Below are 25,942 nucleotides of genomic sequence, written 5' to 3'. Positions count from 1 at the left end.
TGAACAAATATCTCCTGGCCGCTTTTAAATTTGCGCCTGAAAACGTTATAAATGCACAACACTTATGGCACTCGTTTAAATATATTTTAAGGGGTTAAACATAGGCAACTGCAAAAAATAGTTTAAATCCTGAATTTTACTAGCACATTCTTTATTGGCATACTATGCCATTTTTTTTTCTTCAAAACAATCCTTTGCTTTACAAGTGTATATAAAACAATACATATTATCAAAAATATTAACAGCAAATATAATTTTCAAAAAAAACAAGAGCTGTCAAGCAAGCTTAAATTTTTTTTTTTATAATCGCAATATAATTAATAATATTTTTTATTGATAATAATTATTATCTATTATTTATTTTTATAGGTTTACTAATTTTTTTTTTTTTGTAGGTATATACACATATTTCATACGATTTTTTTCTAATTATCTCATATCAATATCCTCAATACACATTATACACATAGAATGAATGTTTTGAGTTTTATAAAAAAAAATAACCACAATTTTATAGAATCAACGAAAAATATGTATTGGTTATATTATATTGTAATACTATTGTTCGTATTGCTATAATGAAAAATACATAACATATTTATAAAGGTACGGGTACAGTCAAAAGGTTGTGTTAATTTCACAAAAATGTATACCTAATAAAATCACGGTAATATTATGTATAATATAAAGATTATTTACAGTTGTTATTTCTTTTTGAATTTCAACAAAACAATAGCTTAAATACCACAACATAGCGCGTATTTCACAATACATATAAATCACAAGTTGTTAAAATAAAATACAAATATTATAATAATAAAGATGAAAAGATAAAAGAAAATTAACAAATTCATAGAGCTCGGAAAACATAATTCACCAAGCTTTTATCAGTGTCGACGACACATCAAAGTCACTCTTGGCACATAACACAACAGTTAATATTGTCCGAGTAAAATAATTAAAAAAGTTTTTCAAATAATCATAAACAAACAAACATATAATCAGATTTCAAGCCCGTCTACACCACAAACAATGTTATTACACAATAATTCAGTTAGCACAATATTGTTGATGGTCCGGAAACAGTTTAATTTCTTCTATATTTTCCCCAAATTTTATTCGATTCAAGGTTGTTGAGCATGCAGGGGCTGCTTAGGTAAGAAGTTGGTGGATAACACTACTAGGTTGTAGTGACACAACCGAACGGGGAAGGTATTATAAACCTTCTCGGAAATAAATCCTGGTCAGCTCACTGTAATATATTAAGTAGATACTCGTGAAAAGTCTTCAGAACTATGGACCATAATTGTGAATTTTAAAGCATTTTTTTTTTTTAATACACCCTCATTAAACAACAGTGTTTGCGTTTATTTCGCAACACATTGACATGTTCTGAAAGCTTCCAAACAACTAAAAATTGCTTACACACACGTTTATTTATAATAAAATCAAAGTATGTTAATTAAATCATCGTCGCATCAATAAGGGTGAATGGCTGCGATGCCTATCCTGCCGTTGACGTGATGCTGCCGGTACAACGGATCTTGTGGAGGCAAAAGCGGCGGCTGATGGTGGCGCCTGTGGTACGGTTCGGCGTAACTGTGCCTGTACCTGGGCGACACCGGGGCCGCATCCATCGGGTAAGCCGGGACGTCTTCGTTAGTCCGCTTGTCCATGTCGCGTCTGCCGTAGCCGCCGCTGAGCTCGCCGCCGCGGTGGTCGTCGTACGCGTACGCCTCCGACCGTCGTTTGTAATCGACGTCGTCCCGCCGGCCGCCTTCCGACGTGCCGACGTCCCAGTGTCGTCCGTAACCGGAACTACTGCCGGCGTTTTCGTAGGCGGCCGTGGACCGCCGCTTGTAGTCGGACCGCGGCGCAGCGTCGTTGCCGAAGTGGTTTCGCCTGGGCGCGGCCCTGGGCACTTCGACCGTTCGCCTCTGAGGACTACCGTACCTTACGTCCGACGACGACGGCCTGTAGTTAATACTGTTCTGTTCTAGGTAATCGTCAGAATAGCTCCTCGGAACCGATCGGGGTTCGAGTTCTTCCTGTTTGGGACAAAAAAAAAAACCGTTCACTATATTAATATAGTTAATTATATAATGTACAGGTGATAAACTTTACGTAAGACATTCATTTTCTTTTAAAATAATGCGGTTTTATACTGATAGATCTCCAGAAAATAAATAAAAAAGTTATTCTAACATTGTAAAAAACATAAAAAAAAAATTAGAAAACCGCTATTTTTTTCGGAGAAAATGAGTATTTTACGTTAAAATAATCACCCTGTATACTATTGAGAATTAAACCTGAATAGTTTTGATTTAAATAACAAATAATTATTTAAAATACATTTGTATTTAGTGTATCAAATCATTTTTAGCAACTGAACCAAAATATACATATTTATTATAGATAATAAATTATTTGAAATATTATAATTTCTAACGAGGAATCAATTGGTATTAACAAAGTATGAATAAACGGTATTTTGTTTTTTCTTATAAAAATGTATAATAAATATAATATGAAACACTAAAATATAATCGTATTAACGATATTGTTTTGACCCTAAACACGGGTGCAAGATATGACTCTGACTCCATAATTAATATTTCTGTTGGCTCTAAAGAATAATTTCGGGGCTATTAAATATGATTTTAATATTATTTATATAATATGTAGGTAGCATACATTGCTATTTGCTGGTCAAGGTGTTATACTTTCAAGAATAAGAGAAGTTAGTTAGTTGAGAAACAACTCCTCCGACCAATGGACCTAAAAAATATCTATTATTGCACTTTTCACTTTTGAAAGAAAAATTAACACGATGAAGTTTTTTTAAAACACATCAGAGAAATTCTCTAAGTACACACAAAACGATTGGATGGTAAAAGTATAATAATTTAGGTAGGCAATTTGTTATCATTATTATTTTATAGTTAATATAATGAGACTATAATACACATGTCTGTGTTAGTAACAGACATTTAGTTAACAATTATCATCGTTTCGCTACCTTATAATTTTTACAAGTGCTCATTAATTGATATCATGTAATTAATAAGCGTTGAGCATGATAACATACATTTATAACAATATGATGGCATGTGAAAACTTAAAGAGATGTTGCGGTACTTATTTATTTTGTGTTTCGCCGGTTTCACCAGAAATGGTAAAATAAGAAAAATTAATATTATTTTAAAAAAGCGGTGATCTGCGTTAACACGTTCAATTAAACCATATATTTTATAATATCTATTAGAAGAGAGCCAAATAACAAAACTAAACTTTTATATGCTTTCTTATAAAACGACAATAAAGGTATTTGAACTACATTTTTTTTTTAAATAATCATACAACTTAAGCGTTGGGCATTAAACGAGTTGAAAGTTAATATTTTTATGAGTTTTTTAAACGTTAAAACAAGCGATTTTGGGACATCTGTTCGATTCTCTTGGAATAACCGGGATGTTAATCAACTATTACTATAAGTCAACCGGTCAATTTCAACGATTTTTTTTTCAAAATTTCTCGTTTTATTTGAAGCAAATCCAAAATATACACATTGAATGCAATTATTTTGTTACAGTGCAGTTATTTAGTCAGGGTTTTGATGTTTAGGTCTTTCGATTGTAAAATTATACGTACTTTCGATACTAATAAATAACACTTTAAAACATACAAACCAGAAATTTTTCTAAAAATAAATCCGGGAATTGTTTGATTCTAGGCGGATATCCGTGGCTAATTTAAAACTGTAGACTACCGCTAAGAGTAAAGTTTGGTTTGGTTTGGTTAGGTTAAGTCGAGTTTGATTTAGTTATGTTTATTTAGGCAAGGTTAATAATTACTTGTATGATCCTCGATCGTCTAGTGGCTACTGGTTTTGGATAGTCCTCGTAGTCGTAATCACAATCTTCTTTGCAACAGCTGAGTCTCCTGTCCCCCCTGTGAACCTCTTCCTCGTCGTATTCGTCGACGTATCTACTAGGGCGATCCACTTCGTCGTCGGAGTCGTGGGCCTTGGACCAATTACTATTCCTAGATCCTCTCACCGCCTCTCGGATCATAGCGGGCTTTGCTTCTTTCCGTTGTCGTTCCAGACATTTTTTCAGGGCCGACCTCTGCTCGTCGATTCGTTCTTTCTCCAGCATGAGGAATTTTTCTTTAGCGTCTTTGAACCTATCTCTGGGAGTATCTTTGACGGAAGTCCGGTCCGGCGAAGGCGTCCGCTGTCGGACTTCCACCGGTTTCCGACGTTGTTCGGGCGCTGCGGTCGGCTTCCTGGTCGCATCGTTCTTTTTCCGAGGTCTCGGCTCGACCAGCGCCACGTTGCGATCCGAGTACTTTTCCCGGATGTCCGGCGCAATCGTTTGTTTCCGGAAATCGTTGCCGTCGACGCGCTCCTGCTTGTTGCCATAGTAGTCTTTTTCCGTCGACGTCACCGGACTAGCGTTGCTGTCCACGCCGCTGTCCTGTCTCCTTACTCTAGGCACCGGATGTTCGGCCGCGGACTTGGCGAACAGCGGTTCTTCGAACGAACCGGCGTTCCAGTCGTCATCTGCAAAATAAAAATAAAAACCATTTCCGTTAATGTCTCGTCGCATCACAAGTCTCAAAAATAATGTAGTCGACGTCTTCTCTTCAAGCTAACCGAAAGCGTTAACTCGTCAAGAAACCGTCTTCTCACAATGGCATCGATGGGACTTCAAGGCCTGTTGTTGTTAAGCTACATGACGTTGAAAAAGAAAACATTTCGAGTAATGTATGGGTAATATACTACAGTCATGTGACCTCCTTTGAAAACTAAGCCAATAAATTGCCGCTCGATTATTGGAATACTTTCCGTACGAATTTTCCCTCTTACAATAGAACCGCAGATGATGTTCCAAATATTCCACATTACCAGAAACACACACACACACATCTTATCTAGACTACGTTTTGGCGAAAACCGCTCCATTCTCACTCGTCCGAATTATCCTAGACCATTATCCTCCTTACATTCACCATAAATATCCATAGATTTGCCACTAATGTTAACATTGTATTATTGTTTGTTTATAAATAACAAATATACAAAATGTATTTGACCATTACGAGTTATTTGAAATAAAATTGTTTTCTTTTACCGAGATGGTGTTTTTTTTTTTAATTTAAGAAATACACTAACATAATAGTAATTATTGTCAGGTACCATAAACTAATTTTAATATATTCAGAGTTAAGTTAGTCCGGTACTCGATACTCATAATCTCAATATTTTCAAAGTAGGATATTAAATTTCAAACCTATTTAAATATTTTAATATTATATTTCTATACTATTTATCGTACATCACAATGATGATTGTGCTAGAATTTCTAATCCCCCCGAAAGACCGGTTTTTAACGACTAAAGGTTTTCAATTCTCATAAACGTAGGTTATGGACTTGATGTAGGTTATGTCGAAAATAAATTCTATTAAAAACATCAATGTCGTAAAAAAAAAAAATATATTTTATTCGCAGTTAAATGTATATTGATGTGTACTTATTGAATGTGTTTCCTATGAACAGACAGAGTCGCCGAGTCCCATCGTTAACCGCTAAGTGCAGTACAATGATTGGCATGATGTTCAGCATCAATTTCTCATTGTAATATATTTTACTTCTCATCACATCTAACAGCGTATAGTAACAATAATAAAATGTTTGTAGTTCCGGTTAGGCCCAGTTTAACCTCAGGCCGATTCATCCATCAAGTAATTTATTGAAAATAACTCCAGTTGTAATATTTTGTTATTTAAACCAGCATTGAAATACTGGTAAAAAATGATCGGTAGATTTATATATATATATTTTATGTTTTTTTTTACGTTTTAAGAATGAAATTTCGTTTTGAACAGATTTAGTGGACCGTAACAGCATTTATTAGCACTTGCCAATCTGACTTATTTATTCGTGAATAATATATTTGCACTATTTATGTAATTTTTAAAATGTAAAATTATTTACTACATTTAATATTGGAATTTTTAAGTTATAACTTTTGTGTTATATTTACTGTTTGTTTCAAAACGTTGTTCGAATTTCAAATAAAATTCAAAGCATGAGCCGAAGCTAATTTTAACCCTTACCGTTTCACCGCTGTTGCCAACACAACGCAACTTAATATCCCTCTGGGTCTGGGAAACCCTGTCGATACGGTACGGGTTAAACAAAATACATGAATCGCAAATTGGCATTATTCACACGTTGTATTGCGTTAATTTGTAATTAATTTGAATCAATTTTAAACACAATTTTTTTTTTATATATCGATATCGACCCAATAATTGGGGCACCAAGGTGAAAAATATTAAGGCACGAATGCGAAAAAATTGCGCCCGACGACCTAATAAACTTAAGTGTGGTCTCGCGGCGATCAAAGTAGCATTTTTTCGATTTTGCCAACCGGTTTTAACGGGTCGATCACCTAGAAATCCACAGTCCTATACATAAGTACATACATACATACCCACAACGCGTATTACTTTGGCCCGCGAAATCCTTTCTCTTGTGTGTCGTCACCGAAAATAATGATCCACATAAATCTTACTCGCACCACACACCGTACGTAGCTGATGCCATAGATATTGTATACTGGCTACAATAATATAGTATATGTATATCGGTAACCAGTAACCGGTAACCGCAAAAACCATTACGGTACCCCCGGTTAAACCCAAACGTACGCGATAAACGAACACCCGGTCGGTACGGATCGATTGCACGCAAGTAAATAATATTATAATGGGCTCGCTAAGAAGTTTAAAACAATGGTAGTTGTGTTTTAATCGTTTAATGCGGCACATTTCGCACGGTGTTGTTTTTTTTTTGACGTTTGTTTTGGTAGCCGCGAATGGGCATGAGAAAGAGGTCGTTGCGTTCACCGGGTTGCCTCAAAACAACAGCTCTAATCGTAATAATAATAATAAAAATATCGAGTAAACATGTAAAAATTGGCTTAGACAAAACCGCGAAAAAAATTATCCCATTCGACGTGGTGTAAAACCAGCTGGATATCGCCCTGCAACGATCTAAAAAATGATTACAAAACCAATAATTCCATAACAGGTGGGTTAACCTAACGTATTAAATTATACTGTACCTATCGATTGGCAATAATACGAACTAGGTAGAAACTTGGGCCTTGGCCGTAAGGTGTGACTACTCTATCTACATATATAGATACATATATACTAAGCTCACCGGTATAGCTAGTTGTGAAACGCGATTTTGAGTGTTGAAAATACCTCAAATTGGGGGGAGAGGACGTTTTGGGAATTTTAAAAATAAAAAGCTACTCTTCCTCTTTCAGAAGGAACAAAATAACTATTTATAATAATGAAATTGTGCCCAATATTTACAATGTCCCACAACAATACTGTAGCTTAGTACTGTGACTCGGTGAAGTATAAAATATATAGTATAGGTACTTAATAGTTTTATTGTTTTATTAAAAAAAAATTATGATCTGAACTGTTCTAGCCTGAATGAAGCAAAAATTACAATAAAAACACCAAAAATGTTTTCAAAACAGGGGCGCAATTTCGCTTAAATAAGTGGGAGATACTTAAGCACTGGAAACTATTAAAAAACCTATCTTCTAGTTACTTATGGTAGTAACACAAACAATTAGGGGTGTGCTAATTTTAAAACTAAGGGTGTTAAGCACACTCGTGGTCTATCAAATTGCGTCTGTTCTCGAAGTTGGTAGTTGTATAGATATAATATTACTATAGTTCTATTAAAATAACCACCATGGTAATATTATAATAATATGTTAGTTGTACGTTTTTTCAAAAAGATGAACGCAGAAAATATAGGTGGGGGAGGGTAGTTTTACTCTGTACCCTCCTTTTGGACATCCATAACTAGAGAAATTCGTCCCCTCTTTCTGATAAACATACGCTTAAATACTTGTACTATTTAGTAAATAAATACTTTATGGGTTCTAAAATTGGAATTGTTTTTTACTTTGGAAGACCAAAGAAAACGTGTAACTTTCGCCCTAAGCCAAAGAGAGCCTCGGATCCGCAATAATGCTATTACACGAATGGATTAAATTAATATATATTGAAATGATATTTTTATAAATCAGCGCTTAGCGTTTCTATATGTGTTCTACAATAAGCGTGCGGATTTTTTTGAAATTTGTATTTGGGCACGCGAGTGGAGGTGTGAACGTAGAGGTCGCATGGTGTAACCTATTATATTTTATAATCTTATATTATTATCATTATTATTATTGGTATACCTACACAAAACGGAATAATAATAATCGATCAAATCTTTTTTCAAACGTCCGCGAACAATAATTAGAAATTTGTTTTTTATTTTTGTAGACGTGTCTGAAAATTCATACGGAGAAAGTGCACTAGATGAGTTTTGTATAATAATAATAATACAAGTGCTCCGAGACGCGGTTACAACCGTTATTCGAATGAGCATAGAAGCATGCATCAGCACATACACTTCAACTGCAGCTCATGTTACTTTTTTATTTTCATATATTTTTTTTACGATCGATATAAGTATAAATCGGCGAGTGTAATTACAATTTTACCCGAGAAACGTGTCTGTATGATTTTAATACGACTATGATTATTACTAGACGTAATATAGCATATTAATATATTATCTACTTACTATTAAAGTAATAAAGTACACCGGTACACGTTGTTGTACTGTATACATACATTATAATATTATGCATTATTGATTCTAAATGATACATAATGAGAACATATTTTATTGTAGATATAATTCCAATGAACTTCAGTAGATAGTTGTTTTCTTTGAAAATAATTGCAATTTTGTAGTTTTTATTTACGGAAGACATTTTTGTTAATGTTATATTTTATATTCTACAGTACCTAAACAATATTAAAATGTACTAGAGTTCTATCGAAACTTTTAAAACCAAATAAGAATTGTCGACAAGAATTGAACGATTATTTTTAAAGTTAGGAAGAGTGGGGTGTAATATCTATTATTTTTAACCATATATGCAATACTCAACCACACTCCACTTCCCGTTCTAAATTCTATCAAAAGTCGATAGAGCTCTGGGGACAGAACTAAAAAAAAAAATATAAATATTTAGTAATTTTATAATATTGTATAAACAACGTTATTTTCAAAAAGAAAAACCACAAAATTGCAATTATTTGAATAGATATTTAGTGTCTTGCATTAAATGTACCACCCTGTATATTATATATATATATATGTATATACAGTGTACACATTATGACAGGTCGGTTACGGCGCGTTATTCCGTATAATATTCCGTATATTACGCTCAACACATAGTATTTATTATAGTATTAGAAGAATTAAGATATTATTATTATTATCATTATTGTTGTAATATGCAACCGATGAAACGTTTTGCACGGTGTCGGCCAAAAAAATATAAAATCATCGTGTATCGTTTCATGGATTGTTATAAAGCGCGATAGAAAACTCGTGTAAACGCGTGTTGATGGCATAGAAAGAAAAATTGTTTTATAAAAAAAAATGTAAGTATATATATAATGTTATATATATATATATATAATATAGCTTAGCCGTGTCTTTCTCTCCAGACGGTTTTTTTCTTCATCATTACCGTCGAAAGGACGGCCGTTTTCATTGAATCGACGGCGACCTATGACTCCGCCGCGGCCGTATATGAAGAATCGTGTAGTGTGAAAGTATCGCCAGTGTGTACACATAATACCGCCGACTCTCGTTGCCGATGGTCGTTTAAAATTAATAATAAATAGCAAATAATAAATAATAATGATAATAACGGTAGAGCCGCAAGATACAAAAATTATAGTCAAGTGTAAGCAAAAAAAAAAAACAGATACTTAAGAGCGCTGCTTAGGCCTTTGAAGGGGTTTCCAGAGATACAGACCAAACTGAGTGCATAACACGACACCGAATATATGGTATGGCCCATTCATAGCCTCAAATTTGAATAAGCTGTTAAAAAAACAAACCGACAAAATCCATAAGACCCTGAATCATAAACGTTTGTTATGGCGCCTTCGGCCATACATGTTATGGAGCCTACTCTTATCAACCGATTGCCTTATCAATTAGCTCTTATCGGGTTTTCAGAGATTATCGATTTCCTCTTATCAGTTATCGTCATTCCACTTCACAGACTATATCATCTCAAATGTTTTATATTATGTAGACCGCCGTTAAATTTCAAAATTATTACTGAGACCTGAGTGAAAAACTGGAAGACAACTACAGATATAAAAAGGTTTTGTTGGCCAACGTTTTATGATAAAACATTAAGTACAGTATTACAATTTACTTTAAGTTCGCCGAGACGTTATAAATTTACTTGTATCTACTTTCTAGATTTTACTCATGCATTTAGTAATCATTTCATATAATATACCTGAAACGATGTAGGTATGTTTTTATTAGTTGAAACTTGAAACATTATTCTTACGGGCTTTGACGAGACTTTAATAGGTCGAGTGAGACATATGTAAATTTATTTTTTCACAATAATAAAAATCGACAATTTTTAAGGTTGATCAAGTGTGTAACTTTTAACGAATGAGTTAAACTATAATGAGTTAAAATGTAAATGTTTTATACGGAAATTCTAGTTAAAATTTAAATTTACTTATAGTAGTTTGATAGTATTGTACTTTTTTGTATTTAAGAAAAAATATGCATCTCAATTTTTTCAGACCCTGTATAAAAATTACATTTAATTAGTAATCTACATATTACAATTTTGTTTCCTTATTATGACATCATGAGTAATATATAACGCGATTGATTAGCATTACCAGTTTTAAGTCATTAATTTTGTGAAATAGTGGTTATAATAATTGTCACTCTGGCATATATTATTACTCTGGTATATATTATTTTATTGACTTTTAAAACAAGACATACAGAAAATGTTGACTAGTCAGGGATTATAACATGCAAGTACTTACTGGTGTGGGACAAGTGTGGCATAATCATATTAATTTTACCTGTGACTCTACTATAGTTGGCCACACTTCCCTTTTTAGCTTAACTTTTAAAATTTTTACTAATGTTAAGTAAGGAATTAATCAATATACAAGTTATCGATTAGTCATCACTCATCAGTTTTAGCAAGTCATTTTTGATTTAATAAGCATTTAGTATAAATAGATGTCTTACGATATAAAATGACAAAATATGTATATAAACCTCAATTATTTTAATGCAAACTTGTCAAATGAACGAGAGAAATCCGACATTTTATAGGTTGACGTTTGAATTCCAAATTAAATAATATTAATAACAAAAAATGTTCAAATGATATACAATTTAATTAAATAATTTACCGCTAAGACACACTTAATTTAATATCATACATAAACTAAGTAAGGTGACAACAAACTGACAGACTTGTTTGCACATAACTTTATAGGCTTCATAAACCGTATTTAAAATTTGTTGAACCAATCATGTTGCTTTAATCCAAGACTTTAAATAGTTATTATTAACTGTTAATACTCGTACGGTATAAAAATACTAGTTGTTGTGTAAAATCCCTAGCTAATATGTAATTTTTATAGAAATGTAGTTACACGGACTATTGTCAGTCATACTATTTTTAAAAATAAATATATATATATATATAAAATTGTAGTTACCAACAACCACTAAAACTGGTTGTTATTCTAAAAAATTTAATTATTTTTTAAATTCATACTAATAAATACATTCATAACCTATGTCGATTAATTGTTGAGGTTAATCAAGTATTGGTTTTCATGACGACCGTGAACCTTTTTATAGGTACCATAAGATATAGCCAATTTATTATTAAAAAACAATCTTGGATAAAATTATTGGTTATTTTTTTCCTCAGTCGAAAAACTCATTCGTGTTATTAATTATAGCTGTTAGCGTAATTTTCTAGATTATTGAAAGGAAGGGTTTGGATTTTTCCATTTTCAGTCTTTAAACATCTTTTAGGTATACGGTTTCTAATCTATAGACAAAGTATATACTAGGATATACCTACTATGAAAAAACGGTCTAACTAGTAACCGTTAATCAGTTATGGTGAGACGTACAAGAAAAAACGCGTCAAATTTGTAAAACCAATACTTTCTCAGCAATGCGTCGAAGCCAAAATATCAAAAATATACTTTTTTTATCATTATGAGAGAAAACTAATGCCTTGCGGTCAAAATTGACCACCGCTTGTATCTATTTAGGTATACATCAGTAGGCGTATCCATTATGTATGGTATAGGTATAAATGCGACGGAAAACGAGTTTTATTGCGAATGTTTTGATTTTTTTTTCCAAGCGCAAGAGTGCAATACCCTATAACATCATCGGCCGTGTGATTTATTTATTATTATTATTTTTTTTTTGCTATCTGAAGACCGCGTTGCTATTTTCTGATTTTTTGCCACGGCGTACCCCGTGTACTTACATATTATGGGAGAGATACACGGATCGTTATAGAGATTTTCTTATGTGTTTGTGCATAACAAAACGTATATAGTAAATACACATATTTATAAGTACACTATGTATTTTTTTTGCAAAAATCATTATTATTTTCTCAATAATTATAGACATACACGCAGCGCCGTACATTATTGGCAATAAAAAAAAAAAAAAGGTTCCTGTTTGATACTCGCAAATTATATAAACACAAATAGTTTTTTATATATACACACACATATAACAGTTTTGTGGTTAACGCATGTTTTGTTTCAATATGAAAACATACTCTTTTAACGTTCTAGAAGCGTTTGTACTTGAAGTTTTAAAAAATTATAAGTTAAAAATTGCATATTTTTTATTTTATATTTATTGAAATCTTGTTTATAAAACAAAAAATCTACTTTATTAACTATCGATTAATTATAATAAAAACTACTTGCCTAACACGCCCACCTTCGTATATTATTTTTAATTACTTAGCTCTCCTTGGGAATACATTTGAGTATAATATAATAATATGTTCAAATAAAATACATCATCATTTATTATTACGATATTATAGCGTTTGATTTTTCGAAACGATAAATAGGCCACCCATTGCCGAGTCTCCCTCCCTAAGATAATATAGATATATCTTTATATTCATAAGCTGTATCTTATAATAATACAGACGGTATTGTTGTACAGCTAATCCGTCGTGTTTCATTACAGACACGAAAGTGACCTCTGTTACAACAGCCTTCTATTGAATGGAGAAATCCAGAAGAGTGCCGTACCTAGTTCTATGACAGTAAATAAAACACAAGCACATTTCGTACACACTAAACAGATTGTATCGACTACAAAACATAAGGGTCATAATATTGTGAATGTTATAACATATTAATATTATAACGTGTTAATGTCGTTTTGTGTAGTATTATCACCGTTTATATTTATTTCCCTCGAGTTATTTATAAATCAATTAATTATCTAATATTGCAAATAGCTATAGGGGGCGTATGACGTGGCAAAGAACAATTTACTAATAATTAGAAACAAGTCACAACTCGGTTAAAATAAAAAAAATCCTAATATGTGCAATTTTAAACATTTTTTTTTTTTGTAACAATCGGTTAAAACACAGGATCGATGCGTTGAAAAAATTGAAATTGTTTTGACTTTAAGGTAATTTTATTAATGCCAATGGCCTCAGTGTGTTGTTTATTATAAATGGTCCGGCGTAATGCGTTCTAATCGACACAAACCACTCCTTAAACACTCAGTTGAGCACATAAATTAAAAAATAGATAGTTGCATATTATAATCTCTCGCCTATCGTTAATGTTAAATTCTTAAACGAATTCATCGCAAATTGCGCAAGCGAGACTAAAATACTTTAACGAATTAATTAGTTCAACGTTTGTAACTGTACACAAAACATTACATCATAATATTTTATCGATTCTATAATACAAAATTTTGATGTTGTACAATGCAGTATACATCGTTTTATCACATCCGTTTGACAAACCACTGATTATACCAATAATTATGGCCAATATATTTTTATTGTATTAAATAACTTTTTTATATTGTACAATATTATATTCGTTGAATGGCATATATCCCTTCAGTTTTGGCAATAATTAGAAAAATAACTAATTTTAAACAGTCTTTATATTGTGTACAAAAATGGCGTTCTCAAAACAAAAACTTTAACGCTCGTTTACCAAAAGTTACAGAGTAACCATCTTGACTGAAGTGACAGATGTATGTACTATTTTTTGTTTAAATCAATTTTGCACACACATCGTCGACTCCGTACAAATAGTAAGGTCAGGTGTAATACAAATTACGAAATGCAAACCTAACACTGAACGACTTATTTTATCCTAAACTATACGCAAATAAATTGTCCAGGTGATGCGCAGTTAATAGTTTTGGAATTATTAGCATTTCATTTTGATAAAATTAACTAGATGTGAAAAATGTTTCAAGTAAAAACTGATCACGGTCATTTTTTGTTAATTTGACGTTTAGATTGAAAAATAACGGGTTACCATTTAATGGAACGTCTGGGTTTTTAAAAATGGTTTTTATCGCTTCTCGGCCTATCGGCTAAGATCAAAGTGTAAAAAAAAATGGTTTTCAGCATTGAAATCCCTTTTTGCCAGATGCGTCGGATACGTAGGTACATTGTTATAAAATCATGTGAACTAACAGTGACGGGTGGGAAGGGGTATACATATAATATCACAAAAACTACCCCTCTGTGTATGTTATCTGTTGTACAATTTGTTTTACCCTCTAATACAATGGACAGTTCATTTTTATATTTTTAGAGGTTTTTTTTTTAGTACAAAATCGAGAAACCAACGAACGAGAGTTTTTTTCTGGGACTAAAATCAAAATACATGTATTACAATGCCGTAGTTACAGCAAGCTTGCAGATTTAAACGCGCGGGTCAATGCGATTTTCTTTGCGTCTTGCGCAATGCTACATAATGATATGTATACGATCCGCGAATTCCTAATTAAATTATTTTCGTGTACAGCGATTACGGAAATACATCTCACTATCGAAAAAATCATTACGTATCGAATCGATTGCGGTGCAAAAGAAGAAAACACATGTATACACGACCGCTAGTAAAAAATCAATCTTTCCCTATATTGAAAGACGTTGGAACTAGAACATGTCTCGGTTCGATTCGATTTTCTGTCTGTTATCAATCACCTTTGACCTCTTAAGTAGAAGGGGAATGTATGTACTGAAACAATGGGGTGATTGGTGATCGGTGATTGGAGATTAGGTTTGGGGATTGGGGATTACACAGGTGGCGACCGGATAATTCACAGCTGTCTTGTACCCGCCTCGATTTGTCCTGCAGGTGGTTCGGTCGCCACCTGTGTAATCCCCAATCCCCGAACCTAATCTCCAATCACCCCATTGTTTCAGTACATACATTTCCCTTCTACTCTCTTATCATCCGTTTCTTTTATCAACTAGTTTTGTTATCAGTTATCCCGTCCCCAGACATTAAGATAAACATTCAATGTCAAAATAACTAATAAAATATTTAACGATGGACTATAGACAATAATGGTTGTCGTCGACGAAGGATGGGTCCGTCTCGTGCGTGGAAGAAAGTCTAAAGAATTTACTGGGATTTTTGCCATCGCTCAAGTGCTATTTCTGGGCAGTGACTTCTCTTTTTTCTTTTTACGTCCATTTACGTCCATGGCTTGTGTGGGCTCTGTGCGCATAGTTAAAACACACATGCCAGCAGACCCCACGATCTAGGATTGCGTCCTGTTGCACGATGTAAACAACAATTATAAAAAAAAAAACCGGTTTACCACTATTTGTCATCGTCCCGTGTTACACCCACAAGGTAGGTATGCCCCGGCACCGTTACTGAACAACGATGTACGCGTATGTAGCGTTGTGTATAATAATATCCCATACCTAACCGTGAATATATACATATTAATATATATTATTTATACATTCAGTAGGCGAACCGTCACTCTCACTGTACGAAATACAATACGACGATGCCTTACGCCGGACGAGTATCGATTACAAAATGACACGTATCAAATTTTTTTCACACATATATATAGATACATTAAAAAAAAGTGCGTTACCGACTAATATAATAAGTGATAATTCGGTTTACACGCGCATTCCTCGGTACAGCGTTTAAATCCTTATTTTATTATAATACAGGTATAATACGGTACAAAAATGTGGGGGGGGGGGCGGGGAGCAGGTGGAAAACGTCGACAGAAATACACGAAATTATACGTTTACGGGTACTTATCGGAACGGAATGTGTCGGAAGTTTTACCAAAATTAAGAGGAAGAGCTGATACAAAGGATATTACATTATATATTTTACTACAATATTATATTTTTATTGGAGTGAACGAACGTTCAAGGTCGGCGCGTCAGGTATTTTTTTTTTTTCATCGCCGACTCCAAAAGAAATTCGGTCACAGACTGATGAACACGATGGTCGGTTGATATACATAATATAAACTTGTGTTTGTCGGATGACCACCAATTTCGGCATGCTTATGATGAATTTTTTTTACAAGCATTGATTTTGAAATGTACAGATAAGCGGCCAGCTATACACAAAAACGGCAGCCGATTTTATGCGAATCGGATGAACTCTATACAAAAAGTTCAAAAATGTGGAATAGGAATCAGACCGGTCGGGATGTGGAAAATAACAACAACACGAGCCAACGTTTTATGTAATAATTATCTCACGGAAGAACTACACACGAACGAACGCGACTACAATAACGCCTTTCTTTTAACTGGCAAACGTAAATTATTTTTTTTTTAAACAGTTACACTTATTGTTTACCCGTTTGCGCAACTATCTAAACGGTTGACTTTGAATAATTAACCGAAAATAATTAGATAACAATATAAAAATAATTTTTAAAAAAACCACCGTAACACAAGTGTAGTTTATGTTCTTTAAATAGAAATAAAATATTGAGTTGGCAAATTTCGCGCTGCAGTTGTTGCAATTATTAGTTACACGTTAAAAAAAAAAAACATTATTTATCTGTCCGTGTTCGACATAATATCATAATTATTTCTCAGAAAGGCCAAGGAGACGGGAAACCGCCTCTCCACAATGTTCGTCCTCAAAACACCGCCTAATGGCCATATAATGTATAATATATATATATATATTTTTTTAAACTGTTTATACTTCATCAGTCTTTCTCTTCGATTACGACATCTCGTACACAATAGACGCGCAGCACCGCCCCGCATAAAACAAACCAACAGGTATCCGACCGTTTTGATTTTACTAGGGATTTTTTTTATTTTATACATCTATTTTTTTTTTCTTCCATAAATAATATACATACATTGTAGTGAGCTCTTCAGTCGGACGAGTAGATCGTTTACAAACGAACTATAGATTTAAACTGTCCCGAGCGATAGAGCCGCACAAGCCTTACGCCCTACAGGTTAGTATACAAATATAAAATCTTATAAATATAAAATAAGAGATAGAGAGAAAGTGTGTGTGTGTGTGTTATCACTCTAGTGTTCATCTCTGGCCAACTCGCAGTCAGTCCGCCCAACGGCGACCCACATATCCAACGGACATAATAATTAGGCACCGACCGAGTGGTTGTGCATTGTGTTTTCATTGTCTAACCCAAGTCCGGATGTACCTGTTCATGTATATGTAAGTGTATGTGTGTGTGTGTGTGTGTATACATGTTTAATAAATAGGGTTTGGACGGATAACGTTCAAATGCCTCATCATATTAATATTATACTGTATTGTTTTGCGCTGTTATTGCAGCCGAGACTTGAACTCGCCTTTTTTATAATTATAATTATTAATAATGTGTTTTATTTTACCATCTGTGAGCAGTAAAAATAAATAAAAAACTACCAGGTAGTAATTGTGCGGTATACATGAAACACATAATCTAGCCTGAGCGCTGAAGTTATCAACAGTCTAGTTAAAGTACTTACTCGAAGAGAGTCGTGACAGCTATGCTATATCAGCATCAGTAGATGCGGTGAACCAGTTAATGAGTTCAAAATATATACAAAAAATGTCCGACGGAACAAGAATGCTAATCAAAACGGAAAACTTGTATTTATAATATATTAACTTGATAAAATGCCAACATTAATGGACGGAAACGTTCAAAACGGTCGTATATATTATGCGTTTTATGAAAATTAAAAATCGAGTCACCGAATAACAAAAAGGTTAAGATCAAAAAAATTATTTAAAATTAGTAAATAAAGTTGCTGACCGAGTTTTTTTTTCAATCGGCGAGAGTGAGATTGTAAAACAGGTTGTTGAACCAACATAAAAAAAAAGTAAATATTTTTATTTTTTCTTGGATCAAATATAATGTTTTTGTTTTATTGACTTAAGTGTTTTTATTAATTTAGATTTTATAGCTTTTATACCGCATAAGTCTTTAGTGGAACGTTAATGGACTCCTCCAGCGCAATAATGTAAAAACTCCAATACCAAGCCTAAAGATTTTTGGTTCTAATTGATTTTATAAATAACATTTTTACAACCGCCACATTAGAATTTATCTCAAGTATAAAACAATTCAAAATGTTGGCGAAAAAAACTGGATAAAAATTTATTTTTATTTTTTTAACTATAAAAAATGTCAACTTAAAAACTGCAAGACGTTCGAGAACGTCGGCATATTTAAATGGGTTTACTCTTTTATAGCCAATTAAACGTTATTAGAAAGTTGCTACACAGTGTGTACCTGTATACTATATAGCCATTATGCTATTCAGCTGTTTAGACGTTTTATGCGCTATCGTGTATGTGCTTAATCAGGTTGGGTGACTCGATCCAGGACGACAGTCGCAATGACCCACATTGCACCGCAGTGTTTTAAAAACCGTTTCTCATTATACGCTGTTTAATTTCTTACTCTGCTTAAAACTCAACTTGGATATAATACGGCATTTTCGGTAATTTGTTCAAATTATTATTATACAATAATAACGAAGAATGCAATAAGATGCGTTGTGCGTTGATAAACGATAACAATTTTATCAATCTGATAACAAATGTTATAGTTATAATAATAATTATATTAATTAATAGCCAAAAACGATTGGGTAATTAATAATAGTAACACTATAATGAGGTGTATTTATTACAGGAAACACTTTATTATAATGTTGTCATTAGGGAAAACAAACTTGTTTGAACGCCGACGGAGCTGGTCGACTTGGATTACAAAACTTGCTATGTGTAAACATTAAGACGATTTGTTAAGTGGGTACTATTTTAAAAGCCAAAACCAACATTTGGCGACTTAACGCAGAAGTAAAAAATAAATTCAATTCATTCCTTTGACGGTAAGACGTTGTGGATCACGAATATGTCTTATGGTCCACTAATTTTCTGTATGTTATCGCAGTCATCACTTTTCAACCGGTTTTATTATGACTTATTATCAATTTTCCCCATTTATCGCCGGTCTAAGCCCCACCTCATCCATATGCTTATCACTATCCTCTCCTTCTCTAACCCTCCCCTATGGTACTTAAATTTTCGACGGACTCTAAACGACATAGTATGTATGTCAAAAATAAAGAATGGAAACACTCGGTGCCTGCTATATAGTATATGGTTTTGCAGACGGGAACGAGACACAGCATTGTTGCGGCCAATAATATACCAGTAGAACGTTTACAATACAAACATCCATACGCACACATAATGTCAACCTTGAGAAAGGTTCTTTACGTCCTTGTGTACATATTTCTGTAATTGACAAGTGGAGAACAGGCACTCGAAGACGACGGCGATGATCTTCACGGTTAAACGTGTACCGCCGGGATTTAAAGAATGTTTACTGTTAAACACGGCGACAATAGGACGACGAATTTTAAAAAGACAGGAAGTTTTAATATTATGCATCTTCCTTGTGCCTTTGTAGTAACAATATAATCAATTTAAGTGTAACAATACGAAGAAAGTGGCTAGCGCTCGATAATGTTATAAACACAACATGTTGTACCTACAAACAGACGTTTTGAAATTCAATTGTTATATTTTGAAAGTTCTCGACATAATTGATTAGGAGAAAAACAAAAAAAAAACTCCCCAATTGTTTGAAATACTAGGTAAATGCATTGCGGTGATCTTGGAAGATATGAAAAAAACCTTCAGGCTTGATCGTTATAACTCGTTAGTTGTAACGTCGAAAAAATTAGTATAATATACACATTGCTACAATAATTACAGAGTGAGAGTAGTAAATAACGCATTTCTTCTGCAGTAGTCGGCTTTTAACAATTAACTGTCAACCATGTTTCCTGTGACCTCTACTTGTCCGTTGTCAAAACGTGTCATAGCTCTCACCTTTTTTACGTACCTTTTCATACAAACTATCCATCCTATTCACCTGTACCTTCCAAGTACAATAGCCATCGACTAAAGGACAATACTACTTTTCACCACAAATGACCTGCCCATCATTTCGATGCAATAGTTCAAACAATTGACATTACACCATATCGACTGGTAGTAGTTAAAAATTATAATTTTCATGAATATCCATCGGACAGAGTAAAGAAGGGACATGCCTTTTCATGGAAAATACAAATGTGTATTGGAATAATGACAAACTAAACCATTTCAAAACGATTTTTGTAAATATTTTTTAAGATTACAATTTGATTGCACGATAACAAATAAAGTGGGAAATGTTTTTATACAATTACGACGCTGCAATTACGACAATTATACGCAAAGTTCTGGGACGCAAAAAAGATTTAATGAACAGTTAAACAATGATTTTATTAATGTGATACAAATCAAAAATCCACTCAATAGTAAGGAGCGGTAGCGTGTAGAATGTAGACCATCAAAGAAAAGTGATCAACTTTTCCCGGCTTTAAATAAACATTTAGGCACATAAATATCTGAGAATGTCTCATAGTTCATATTATTTTGGTAGTAGGAAAAAGTACGAATTATGAAGATACAACACTTTTTGCATTTTGGCCTATTACATAAAAAAATCAGCCCTCTTTGGTTAATTTATACATACAATTTAATTGACTTGAAATCTAAAAGGCCTGAAGACGATCACTCTCTCCGGTAATTGACAGGGTTCACCCTTAAGTATAATTATTAAGGTAAACTCGGTTCCTATATACTTGAAACATTACTAAGCCCCTCTGTTAACAACTTATGGTACGGACCTCAACAAATTGGGGGGTTGAGCTAATATCGAAAAACTAAGGACGACGCAGCTATAGACGCAGTGAATAAAACTATTCTTACCCGAAGAGGAATTGTTGTCTGCGTAGGGGTTGTCCCGTTCGTATTGTTCGGGGCTGGGTGCGTGATCGGATCCGATACCGCTGGAGTCGCCGCTGGATCCCATTTTCGTCGCGGATCTCCTGGCCTCTTGTTTGGCAGCGTTGACGCCGACAATATTGGTGCTCATGCACCGTCTCAGGTCTATGCCGTTGAGATTTCCCCTATGCCTGTGGACCGTGTCGTAGTCCCTGGGCGGTAACAGTATGGGCGCGCCTGTCTTCTTTCCGGTCGCCAGTTTTTTCTTGAGCTCGGCCGCTAGCGAATCGTACAGGGACGTCATGTGACCGGTGGCCACGGGAACTCCGCTCTCGGACGACGACGACGGCGGAGATTCCCTCTTGCGTTCGCGCCTGCCGTTGTCCCGGTGCGGCAGCGGTGGCGGCTGCGGCTCGGGCACGCTCAGTCTTGACTCAATCTCGTCGAGCTTTCTCTTGTTGTCGGGTCGGTCGACAAGCGTCTGCAGTTGTCCCGACAGCAGCGCAGACGTCTCTGCTGAGTCGCACCGATAAACGTGCACGTGCACCGGCCATTTGGTCACCGGGTTGTACAGCAGCAGTATGACGGCCACCAGGTCTTGGTCGCGGTGCACGCAGGTGATGGCGTGGTCCGGAATCAGGTGCTTGACCAGGTCGCTTTTGGAAATCTTACCGCCCGGCAACGACGGCGTGGCCACGGCGTTGTGCACGATTTTCAGGCCCCGGTGGCTCACCTGCAGCGTGAACTTGTGCGGCGGCATTTTCCTTTCCCGTTCGGCCAACGCCGATATTATGGGAACAATGCAGTCCACGTCCCTCACGTTGTTGCATTCCTGGGCGCCGAGAAACCACACGTAATACGAACTCTTTTTCACGTCCTTTTTCATTTTCACCACACTCATTTCTCAACAGCTACTCATAGTTTTTTAATACCTAATATAACAACAGTAATAATATTCGACACGAATCAACAACACTTTCATCACATCGATATAAAACGATCTCTTGTGTTGCGTGCACGGTTCATGCTTGACATGAAGAATCAAATAAAAAAATACACCGACGTCGCTTGCAAACGACTGAAGACCGACTGATGGCCGAAGTTCCAGGTGCTAGCAGGCGGCGGATGGCCGCAAACGAGGTGGAGGTGGTACCGGTTCGTGGAATGTATTCGAAAGGAGCTGCGCAGCGCTGCCAAGCGAAAATAAGGAAAATGTCCTCGATGCATACATTATTGTTGATATAATAAAAACGCCAGTGTTTGGATATTTATACCTAACGTTATTATCGTGACACTCCCGTCACGATTTAGGCACATGGGGCAAGCTTTTAATCGAAAATATTTTATTAGAAAAAAGTGAAAATATACAATGGAAACGGCCACTGTAAAATGCATTCCTAGCGAGAAACGTTGACATATACCTACATTTTTTGAATTTATATTATATTTTAATAGGGATTTATTAACGGTTTACTTAAGATGCTTTAAGGAAAATATTTATAACACATAGAACAGCAATAAACAATAAAATGCACGTATGCAAAAATATGTATATATATACAGAGGCGGGTACAAGGAAATACTATAGGGACTCTAGGCCCTCTTTTATGTACTCAAATTTTGTATAAATAAAAGTATATTTTTATGTTAATTTTTTTTATAATATAATATTAAAATATGTATTTTTGTTACTATGTAAACTTTAACTCTAGGACTATTGCTTGTATCATAAATATATTTGAAATTCGTTTTTTTCTAGCCCCCCTCACACCTAATTCTTTTATTTCTAGATCTGTCCCTGTATACACTTAGCTGTTCCAATTTCATTTCATACAACATTCAATACTTAAATACATTTTATACTTGTTTAACAAAATATAGGGATCAAGGAAAAACATATAAATAGTCTTACATTTATAATGGTCGACATTCGTGAATCGTGGGTATAACTTGATTAAGACGAAGAAAATAATTAGACTCTTTACAAAACTTAACATTTACAATGAACTTCAAAAATATTTTGAGGTCATGCGGCCAGTTGTTTATTAACACAACAAGGTCTTAGGTTTTTTTTTAAACATGTTTGAATTTTGTAAAAATTGGTCAGTACTTAATTATGTACCTAATTTATAGTCCTCTCTTTTAGCCCAAGCTTAGGTAAGTTTTATTTAAACACATTAAGCATAATAAATCAACTATCCTAGGCCTCACTTCATAAAAATGCATCTAAAAGACTTAAAAAAAAAATGCCTTGAGATTAAAATTATTATAAAAAAAAACAAGTAATTAAAACTTCCTAGTTGAGTATTACTGCAGAGTGTCTTATAAAAGCTATTTTTATAGTAATTTTATTATTCACTGTCATCAAACTTACTTAATGTACTTTTTGTATAGATTGTACATAAATATTTGATAATAATAATACAAAATTAAACCAAAATGTAATCGTTATATGTTTAAACTTTATAGAGAAGTTATTATTATTAAATACAGATAATATAATGTGTTGCAAATTAATTCTGTAACACGTTACAGTACACCCAAGTAATATATCTAGTATTTTTTATTAATTTATAATATGACCATTTTTATTGAATAAAACTAGATCAACTATGAATTGAAAAATATGTAATGCTTAATGATCAATGATCATGTAATGAGGTTCTATCCATGAATATTATATGCATTTCCTTGTTGTAAAATCACGTTAACACATTATCGTGTTAATAATTATCTCACTTATTAAAAAATATACGCATATTTTAAAAATTTTACCATGATTTTGATGTGCTCGGATAAGATATTATTATTAATACCGTTGCACAGTTAACCGTTTAGTAATTAACCTAAATAACATGAAAATTGTAAATTTAAGTATTAATCAGCGGCTTTAAATATATTAAATTATATAAATACTGTAATACTTAAATTGTACATTTTTTTAAAAACGTTTTATAAAATAATTAAATTAATATTTAATCATTCAAATTACATAAAATGGAAAAAAATCATGCCTTAAAAAAATAAATACCTAACCTTAATTTCATTGTAGGGTCTTGTTGTAATACTTTTAGCAAAAGTTACATAAAACATTTTAAAGTTTGTGTAAGATTATAATGAGCTAAGATTGTAAACTTAAATAAAAGCAAAATTAAATATTTATTAATATGTTATTTGACTACTTAAAATGGATTAAAATCTAACACAAAATGTAATATAAATCACTTATGGCATGTGTTAGTAAAAAATGCCATCTATAATATTCATTGATAAAAATATTTATCGTTTATTATCAAAAGAGTGATTTTCAAGTGTCGTATTTGGGCTTTAAGTCTATTTTGAAATTGTGAAATTTTGATTAGTTTTCAAGCTAGCATTTTTTAAATAAAAAATTAAAATTTCCTTGTTAATCAAAATATGCAAAAAACAAAATTTCACGATAAGTATTTAGGGGGAGGGGGGCAAGCTAGGGATCTGAAGTGTTGGGATTCATGATAAAAGAATGTTGCTAATACTGCAAGAAAATGCAAAAAAGAAATCGGCGTAAGTGTCAACTAAAATTCGAATAATGATATTTTACTTTGGTTCGTCTTCAGTTTCTGTATGTTGTCTAGATCAACTATTTACAATGCCTACGCAAAAACGTACACGTTGTTACTGGAGGAGAAATTTGATTAAATTAAGGCCGCCCACTTGCCGCATACCGACCATAAGTGCTAAAACAAATGTAAATTCAAAGAAAACGGCAAATAAATCATAAAATACAAATCTATTGTTGTATGCATATAATTTAGGTACATATAAAAAGCTTATAATACGAAAAAAAACCATTAAGAAAATAACCATTTTTAAATATGCTATTTTTGTTATTATTATAAATCTTTAGGCGTAAGCGACCAGTATAAAATATAATAATATGAAAACAGCCTACGCCAACTTAAATATTCAAATATTTATGTAAACACAACAACCATTCAGCGTTAAATAATAATTATATTTTCGTGGTATTTTTCATTGTACATCATTTTATTTTATCTAATTTTTTTTTTTTTGGTGTAGGTTGATATTTTAAGTATAATTATTGCACTTGTACTTATCTTATAAGTTTGATTGGTCTGTTCTTTTAGCTTCGGTGCGGAGCTGAGAAGGTATTGTTTTTACAATGATGTGTTTTTATTTTTGTGTCTGCAACTCTATAGATCAGAAAATCATACCTGAAAGGTACTTTACTAGACCAAAAATTTAAACAAGTCACCCCCCCCCCCCCAACAAAATCGAGAAAAACACCCAAAAAATGTACAAATTTTTCAACTTAAAATTACGATGCTCTATAACTTTTTTAAAAATAGTCGAAAATGTTTCAAATTTATATGAATTGTTCTTCAAACATGGTACTATCGATAAACATTAACAAACAAAAAAAATACCATAAACCCTTTCCCCTAGAAGGGATAGAATTTTTTACTTTATTTCACTTTTTCAAGCTAAGTTTTAGAGATTTAGATCTGAAAATTAGACCGAAGGTAGATCTAAAATGGAACTATAACATATACAATTTTGTCAAAAATCTGTAGTCAAATTTTTTTTTTATTAAGGAAAACTCCCAAAAAAAAGGGTAAATTTACA

General features: G+C 33.4%; 1 protein-coding gene across 1 annotated transcript; it reads right to left on the bottom strand.

The window, feature by feature from the left end:
- Positions 1 to 564: 564 nt before the first annotated feature.
- Positions 565 to 22,428, bottom strand: LOC126846604 (uncharacterized). Its single transcript, XM_050586243.1, has 3 exons — positions 21,302 to 22,428; positions 3,855 to 4,564; positions 565 to 2,048 (listed from the first exon to the last, which is right to left on the bottom strand). The coding sequence occupies exons 1-3, from the start codon at positions 22,215 to 22,217 to the stop codon at positions 1,479 to 1,481; spliced, it is 2,196 nt and encodes a 731-aa protein (XP_050442200.1). The 5' UTR covers positions 22,218 to 22,428; the 3' UTR covers positions 565 to 1,478.
- Between the last annotated feature and the right edge of the window lie 3,514 nt (positions 22,429 to 25,942).

This window comes from Adelges cooleyi, unplaced genomic scaffold (assembly GCF_023614345.1).
Source record: "Adelges cooleyi isolate 19-005CV unplaced genomic scaffold, UGA_ACOO_1.1 ACOO_flye_CR_arks_rails_tigmint_CR_PRNA_9, whole genome shotgun sequence".
Classification (NCBI taxonomy): Eukaryota; Metazoa; Arthropoda; class Insecta; order Hemiptera; family Adelgidae; genus Adelges; species Adelges cooleyi.
Note: the sequence above shows the minus strand (reverse complement) of the source record. Positions and strands in the feature narration are given on the sequence as shown.

Excerpts from the sequence above, each read along its gene's own strand:
- LOC126846604 (XM_050586243.1), bottom strand. The coding sequence starts at position 22,217 with ATGAGTGTGGTGAAAATGAAAAAGGACGTGAAAAAGAGTTCGTATTAC. Across the intron at positions 4,565-21,301 it reads AGACAACAATTCCTCTTCGG|ATGACGACTGGAACGCCGGT; the intron begins GTAAGAATAGTT and ends TTTATTTTGCAG. Across the intron at positions 2,049-3,854 it reads GACGATCGAGGATCATACAA|GAAGAACTCGAACCCCGATC; the intron begins GTAATTATTAAC and ends TGTCCCAAACAG.